This window comes from Copadichromis virginalis, linkage group LG20 (assembly GCF_057382275.1).
Source record: "Copadichromis virginalis isolate Kocher_CV1m ecotype Utaka linkage group LG20, C_Virginalis_male_GT1.1, whole genome shotgun sequence".
NCBI classification, from domain to species: Eukaryota; Metazoa; Chordata; class Actinopteri; order Cichliformes; family Cichlidae; genus Copadichromis; species Copadichromis virginalis.
Window position 1 is genome coordinate 27,738,706 of NC_140637.1, and position 8,056 is coordinate 27,746,761.

At 38.9% G+C, this 8,056-nt stretch overlaps 2 protein-coding genes across 2 annotated transcripts in view; one reads left to right on the forward strand and one right to left on the reverse strand.

Moving 5' to 3' along the window:
• gdap1l1 (ganglioside induced differentiation associated protein 1-like 1) overlaps positions 1 to 4,502 on the forward strand; it is a 29,047-nt gene extending 24,545 nt beyond the window's left edge. Inside the window, exons 5-6 of the mRNA XM_085443435.1 lie at positions 481 to 595; positions 673 to 4,502. Of these exons, the coding sequence (XP_085299561.1) occupies positions 481 to 595; positions 673 to 1,016 (459 nt within the window). The 3' untranslated portion in view covers positions 1,017 to 4,502. The remainder of the gene's footprint in view (positions 1 to 480; positions 596 to 672) is intronic.
• fitm2 (fat storage inducing transmembrane protein 2) lies at positions 3,885 to 7,628 on the reverse strand. Its single transcript, XM_085443437.1, has 2 exons — positions 7,408 to 7,628; positions 3,885 to 6,813 (listed from the first exon to the last, which is right to left on the reverse strand). The coding sequence occupies exons 1-2, from the start codon at positions 7,578 to 7,580 to the stop codon at positions 6,204 to 6,206; spliced, it is 783 nt and encodes a 260-aa protein (XP_085299563.1). The 5' UTR covers positions 7,581 to 7,628; the 3' UTR covers positions 3,885 to 6,203.
• Between the last annotated feature and the right edge of the window lie 428 nt (positions 7,629 to 8,056).

Sequence of the window (8,056 nt, forward strand, 5' to 3'; positions counted from 1 at the left end):
GAGGAGCATTTTAAAAACCCCGTCATCTCAGACACCAGTGATGTCCTCAAATCAGAATAATGCAGAATACTGTTTTTGTTTTTTATTGTCATAAATATGTATAAGGACATTTTATAACTTGCAACTTAACACCATTCTTTGAACGTTGTTAGGATTTGAAATAGTGCTTCAAATGAATGTTTTCTTAAAGACAGAATTACAAAGTTTATGTAAGGTTTGTTATTTTTATGGGAATGTTCCCTGCTAGCTAAAATTTCAGTGTTATCAAAACTACAAAAAAGTAATCACTGCTGCTTTAACAATTACACCATCTGCAGTTAAAACAGTTTAAATTGAGTCCTGCTAAATAAGAAGCCACGCTTGCCTAAAAGGGGGCTGGGAAAGGCTTGATTTATGTCAACTTATAACAATTTATCACTTGAATTTAACATTAAAACATCAGTTTAATGCGTGCTACTTTTTTACTTGTTTAATTGACAGGCAAAAATCTTGGACCATGATAATGTGAACTACCTGAAGAAAATTCTGGGGGAGTTAGCCATGGTTTTAGATCAAGTGGAAGCTGAACTGGAGAAAAGAAAACTAGAGTATCAAGGTATGTCCAAATGATGAATATCAAAGCACAACCCAGACGTTTTCTATAGTGATGTTATCGCATTCTTTGCTTCGCAGGCCAAAAGTGTGAGTTGTGGCTTTGTGGACCTGAATTTACACTAGCTGACATCTGCCTCGGAGCCTTGTTGCACAGGCTCAAGTTCTTGGGACTTTCTAAGAAATACTGGGAGGACGGCAGCCGGCCCAACCTGCAGTCCTTTTTTGTGCGTGTGCAAAAACGCTACGCTTTTCGAAAGGTCTTGGGTGACATCCACACGACCCTCCTGTCGGCAGTCCTACCCAACGCCTTCCGGATGGTAAAAAAGAAGCCGCCGTCCTTCTTCGGGGCCTCTTTTCTCATGGGTTCACTGGGCGGGATGGGCTACTTTGCCTACTGGTATTTAAAAAAGAAATACATGTAGTGAATGCCCACTTGTTGTGTTATATGTCTGTGTATTTGTGTGATGTTTAAACTTTTCTGTAATGTTTTATGACTGCAGGAAAACATAATGAATCTATATAGAGAACACTATTACTTACCTGGGTGAACAAAGAAATATTAAAACATTCCATAATAAGAAATTCTTAACAGCACATTTTCTGGTAATCAAGGCCTTCGTTAAAGTTTAATTACTGGAAACTTGCAGCTCTTGTGCATGCAAGTCCTCATTTAACTTTTGTTGAAGGCATGCATCAGGTCCACCTACACTGAAATCTTAAAGTGAAAAAAAACCCCAGATAAAACTTTAAACACAACAACAACAACAGGGGTTAACTGACCTTCGCATGCCACTATTATAGTCACTACTCATACCTGCTCCTCACTCCTCCATCTACCTGAGGTATAACCAGTAAAACCACAGGGACATGTACATGACGATTACTTTCTGAAAAGTGCTGTGCTGCCAGAAACTGCCACATGTAATGATGAAAGGATGGAGGCAAACTTTAAAGGTATGCTTTGACATTTTGGGAAATGTGCTTATTGGCTTTATTGATGAGGCGTGGATGAGAAGATCGATACTACTCTTTGTGTAGGTGTTAAATATGAAGCTACAGGCCAAGAGGGTGATTAGCTTAGTTTAAACACTGAAAACAAGCAAAACAGCCGCTCTGTCACAGAAATGTGAATACCAGCATCAGCTAGGTATAGAACGTGATTTTCACTTAAACAGCATGAAACAGAAGCCAACACCAGTAAATGCCTTTGTCTCATTTAAATATGAAAAACATAATTATGCTTCACTATTAACATACTAGGTCTAATCAAATTATCACACTTAGCTTGTGATAATTCAGTGAAATTGTCACACTCCACGTGTAATTTGATTAAACACAAACACATTAGCTATATTTTGCAATATGCCGGCGTGGGGACAGTAGAATCTGATATATTAAAACTAAGAAGATAATTAGGATAATGATGGAAGGCGCGCTTCAGTCAATATTGTGCTTAAGTGGTGCAAATCACTTAACACATTTCTAATGAATTAAACTGCCACTCCACTTTGGGTGGCATGACATTGCGGTGTGGTGGTTTGCACTGTTGACTGGGAGCACTCACTATGTGCTGGGTTTTTCTTTCAGCAGCTCCATAGATGTTCACGTTGGGTTAATTTTTGCTTCTAAATTGGCCATAGGTGTGGATGTGAGTAAGACAAAGTGAAAATGTGAATGTTTGGTTTGTAGTGGAAATGCTTTGAATGGTCCAGTCAGACTGTGTCGGTTCCACTTTACCTGGTTGTTAGCCCTATTTTTTAATCTCAAGTAGAGTATCAAACATACATAAAGTGTGTCACATTACAAGATATGAATATCTTCCAGTGTCACAACGAATCACAAAGGGGAAAGGTTAAAAAAGAAAGTTTAAAAACAAGAGCAGAAGAAGAAATCTGCTTTTGTCTATTTGTGTTTCTTTTGGGGGACTAAACCTTGCTCCTGATAGAAGCATGTTAGGGAAACTAAAGGTGCAAAACAGTGTGTGGGTCTTTGAAAAGACCGTCATTTCATGCAAATGTTTCCAGTCTTAATGCTGAGCTAAGCAGCTGTAGCAGCTTCATGATCATGCACACAATAAAAGCAGTACCCATCTTCTCATCTAACCCTCAGAAATAAAGTGGAAAAATCTCCCAAACTATAAAAGTGCTCCTTTAACTTATTGTACACCCAATATGTAATAACACACAGAGACATGCACACGTGTGTCCAGAGTCAGTTTATTTAGAGCACCACAGATCACACAGCACACAGTGGTCCACTGTCACTATCTTGTCGCTGAGCAGAGGAAAATCTGGGTGTTTGAAAAGTTACACTTGGCTCTACTGATAGCAAAATAATAAATTCTGCATCTATGGCACAATAGTGATGACTTAGGGTTAGGATGTATGTTTCATTGCATGGGTTACTTTCATATCGTGTACACTGAGGGGTTTTTTTGTGGCCCAGAGGCAGAATTTATGACATGACTAAGCCACAGATTTCTAAATATTCAGTTGGTAACTGTAACCTTTGAATCACCTGCACTGCACCGCGTCTGAGACGGTCCCTCAGCAATACTGAGCAAGAAAAAACGCACTGGAATTCACTGCTGTTTGTTTGTCTCTGCTGACTTCCTCCTGACAGATGCAAGATTGTTTTTAACAGATAGATATTTTTAATTACACACGGTCGCATTTATTTTACCATGCTTAATTTTTAATGAGCTTAAAGGTTAAACAACGGGAACGAGGGAAGGAAAAAGCTGACTCATCTGAAGGCTTAAGGAGCATGATGGTGAGAAACAGAGAGCCTTCCCAGCCGTCTCGTTGTTTCTTAATGCAGTTTATTTTTCTTACTCCACATTAAGTTAACCCTTGACGGGAACCACTTTGTGTTTCTTTACCAGATGTCTGTGCTTTTTTAAAAAAAACCATGTTATCATGTGCGCTCTTTGGGTTTAACTCATTGTTGTGAGGTGCTGGCTGGAGTTGTAAGCTGCTTTTGCTTTTTCTTGGCTGGTTATTACCGACATTCTTGCAGTAAGAACTCACAGTGCAGCGACTCTTTCTCTCATTATAACTGCTGCTCAAGATATTAATAAATAACAGAGATCATGGAGAGTTTTCTACTGTCACACAAACTCACCTGTGCAGGTGGTGATTAGCATCTAACTGCAACAGAAAAGGCTGAACCAAAGACAATGATCAGTACTCCTTTAATATAAGTTTGTTGCTGTTTCATGTCTTGTAGCAGAATCTGTTTTTTTATTAAGAAAACCAAAGTGTACCCAGTTTAATTTTTGATATGGAGCGTGCAGGGCGGCCAGTGAGATCAATAAATCATTTTTGTCTGAAAAGAAGACATTTGAGATACACATTAAAGTAGACATTAAAGTACTTGATTTCAAGATGTTCAGAAGGGAGGTAAATGAGATTTCCAAAGTTTGAAAGCAAGCAAAAGAGGAGATATGTGTCCAGTTACAAATAAATCAAATAATTATCTTAACTGTGTTCTCATTTATGTTGAGATTTTCATGCTAAAACGGTTCAATAATTGACACTGTGGGCGAAAATGCCAAGAAACGTCATAACCAGCCAATCACTGTAAACGCTTGGTACATTTTGATTATTGCAAGCACAGCTGTTACGATTCCGCTGCTTCCTCTGACTGAATCGCACTACCCGAGGGGTCGGATCTGTACTTCTTGGATCCAACAAAGATTTCAAGTCGAAAGAATCCCAGTTGTGATTTGTGGCCATTATATTTCACTATAGTATTTTTTTATTTTTTACTTTTCATTTTTTATATTTCTATATATGCATTTATTTATGGTGCTTTTTATGATGTTTGTTCATAAGCCTTAATTTATTCAGTTGCCATCAATGACCAATAAATAATGAAAATAATTAATGGAACTTTTTTTTGTTGGTTTATTTGGACAAAAACTCAGAGCTTCCTGCACGGAGGAGAAAGTCGATTTTTTTATATTTGATACATAAATCCCAACAGTAGAAAACTGAAACATTCTTCTGTGATTTACATATTTGTAAGCTTAACAGAACTTTAACAAAATATGACTGGTGTCATTCTATACTTTTCCTCATAGCTCAAAAAAGTCACTCTTTTTACACAAATCTTCTGGCTCCTACTTCCTGTATAAATCAAAAATATAAAAGTTCAGCTTTTAAAGTGAAATTTATGCTGTGGTTTTTACCAGAGATGTACTGGTGAGTGTTTAAGGAAGCAAGATTGTGTAAGTGGGAATTCTGATTTATTCATATAAGGCCAAATCACACAGATCAAGGTGCTTCATAGTGTGAGCTAAGGACCATCAGATGATCCCCTACAAGCACTTAGTGACAACGAGGAGGAAGAACTCCCTTTTAAAAAGGAAGAGAGGGCTGACCTAGGCCAGTTAGGGTTTGAGGGTTAAGTAGGGCAAGACAGGGAGAATACAGAGAGATCACGACCAGCAAGCAGGTCCAAACACAAACTACAGAAGTTAATGACATGCAGCAGTGACCAATAAATACGTGTAAAGTGGAGAGTACTCAGTGGATCATGGGAAGTCGTCTAGCAGCATAACTAAGGGATGATTCAGGGTCACCCAACTCTAACTATAAACTTTATGGAAAAGGAAAATCTGAAGCTGAATCCTAAAAAGCAATCCAGCACCAGTAAACTACACTGTTCAGCATTTTTAATAGCTTCTGTTCAGAAACTTATGGCACAGAGGAATATTAATCTTGTCTGATTTGTCTTTTAAAGACCAGTTAAAATAAAAATTGATAGTGTTTCAAAAGCTGATGGCAACATAAGCATAAAGCTGCTTTTCTCCATGTTTTTAAATTATATCTTTGCTGTAGGGAAAAATAGTTTCCTTTAAACAGTTTAGGCATTTTTTTTCATGAAATAATTAACAGGAAAAAACCCCTCTTTATATCAATTAATGATGAAAATAAATGTTAGTTAAAGCTCAATACTGAATATTTCCAACCTTAATAATATTTCTTAATTAAATATATTAAAATTCTTATTCCTAACCACATTCTACATCCCTGAACAAACTTAAACTACACATAATGTTGACACACAGTTACTTTGACCCCAAATCATTCACAATAAAAAAAAACAGATTTCAAATATTATACGTAGGATGAAATGCAGCTTCACTGGATTACAATGACTTGTTCAAAGCTTTCTAAATAAATAACAATGAACATTTACTGTACATTGGTTTGCAAAAAACACACATCATCAGTGCTATACAACTGGAGCTGTAAACATTCTCAACTGTTCCCATACATATCTAAAAACTGCAAATACTCAGTTTGGAATAACGCACTATAAGTCAGGCAAATAATAGCGAACCTTGAGGCTGAAGGTGAGAGGACTGAAGCTGGGCAGCAGAGCAGCTCTGTGCTTTTATCTCAGATTACAAGTCATTTTGGGATCAGCAGCTGCCAAACAGATGAAGAATTGCAAGTAAGTCATTGTGTACAAGGTGGCCAGCCTATGAAGAGGGGAATTACTTAAAATAGCTTCAAGTAGAGTTGCTGGCTTGGACCTGGATGCAGATAGCGTCAAATGTAGTGTGTTATTTTGAGGATGATTTTACTTGAGTGTTTAGCTTAGGCATGCGGCTTCTGTTCTTTTGGGTGGCGCTGAGGGGGAAGTCCTGGTGACATTGGCTTTACATACCAAACCCGATATGTTAAATACCACCCCAGCAGGGCGCATATGGTTCCTAACAACTTGTGAGATGGGTCATGGAAATAAACAGAGGTGCACGTGAACATCCACACCCAAATGATCATGATAAGATTCAAGGCTATATACAGCAGGCTCAAGACCTTCCTGGGAAGTCCAGACAAGCTGGTGGTATTGAGAGAGCTCATCGGGGCAATTTCCTCCATGATGAAGAGGGTGGAGTACGCCAAAATGAAGGAGTGTCCTGAGATGTCATAGCCAACCCAGCGGAATCCAGCCCGCCTGCAGACAGCTTTCGATGTGAACTCCTTGTAATCAACCTTTACCAAGCTGTTTTCATAACAAGAACCGGTCACATCCTCGATGTAGAAGAAGGTCTCTGTGCAGACGTACCAGACAGCTGTTGCCACCACCAGAGAAAGCAGCCGCCGGGCGAGAAAGGAGACACTCCTGTTGAAGGAGGCATTGGAGAGGAGGAGGAAGGGGGTTAGCAGCAGCAGCGTCCAGCCCCAGGACACTTTAACAAAATACCTGCAAGACAAACAGAGCAGTCTGATGAAACAATTTACCACTTCAAGATAAAGTTAATCTCATATGTACACAGAATGTATATTTCATACTCCTGGGCCAATACAGAATGTTTATGCATAAACATTCTGTATACTCCAGGTTTTTACTTCTGTTTCTAACCATCTGTAACACCAGCACATATACTGGTACATATGTACAGATTTCTTTTTAGAATAGAATATAATAGCTTTTTATTGTCATTGTACATGTACAACGAAACTGTGGATGCTCCACACTAGCTGTGCATGGAACAAAAATATAAATAGCAGGACATAAATAATAACAATTGCCAGTTTCTGCTCCTACAAAATCCAGGTAAGCCAAGCAGTTTTTGTTTGTTTTGAGTTGTGTTCAACAAATAGGACTTCATTAGCCCGACAGTTGAACAGTTCACCCTTGACCTACATCTCTCCAGTCTTGCCAAATTCATTAAAACATTAAAAAAAAAGAAAATTATAAAGGTGCTTTTAAGTCACCTTAAAGTGAACGCCAGGTGTGCCCACGAGCTTGAATGAATCGGTTGTGTTAGCTAATCAATCGCGTCGTCATACTTACACGTTCAGGGCGTTTTTGCTGCTGCTGAAATACGTCTGCGGAACGAACTCCAGCTCTTTCAGGACGGACCCCACGACCGAGATGAGCAAAAAACTCCAGGGGAACTTCTGTCGGACGGCCGGTATCCTCCACAGTACCACCAACTTATCCACAATGACATCCAACGACGCCATGTTGACGCTATGACCGTTGCTCTACACCGGCGGGGAGGGGTACGTTGCTTTGACGTCACTGCAGGTCAACCAATGAGATTTTATTGTTCTTCTTTGTGTTTTTAACGGCAGACTACAAACGGTAAATTCAAATGGATAGCGCCCCCACCGTACAGGGTGATGTGCTACTTTCTTCTTAACTTTCCTTTCACTTTCTTTGTATCTGACATATGTTTTCGTAGATATACATATTAATCCAAAATAACATAATAAATGGAGGAAAACAATTAAACCACAGTCCTAAAACCAAGACCAGCCAGGCAAGGCCATGATGATCCACTTGGTAAAGTAAACCTGCCAGGCATCTTTTTTGGCTTTAAAACAACAATTCTGATGGCTAAAGATCCAAACGGGACAGGGAAAAAAAAAGAAAACAAAAAAGGAACACCTCTATACACATCTGCACATCAGGCAACCTGCTCTACTCCTGAGCAACA

Bases quoted from the DNA above. Each gene is read 5' to 3' on its own strand.
- fitm2 (XM_085443437.1), bottom strand. From the start codon at position 7,580: ATGGCGTCGTTGGATGTCATTGTGGATAAGTTGGTGGTACTGTGGAGG. The intron at 6,814-7,407 runs GTAAGTATGACG...TTTGTCTTGCAG, and splicing joins AGCAAAAACGCCCTGAACGT to GTATTTTGTTAAAGTGTCCT.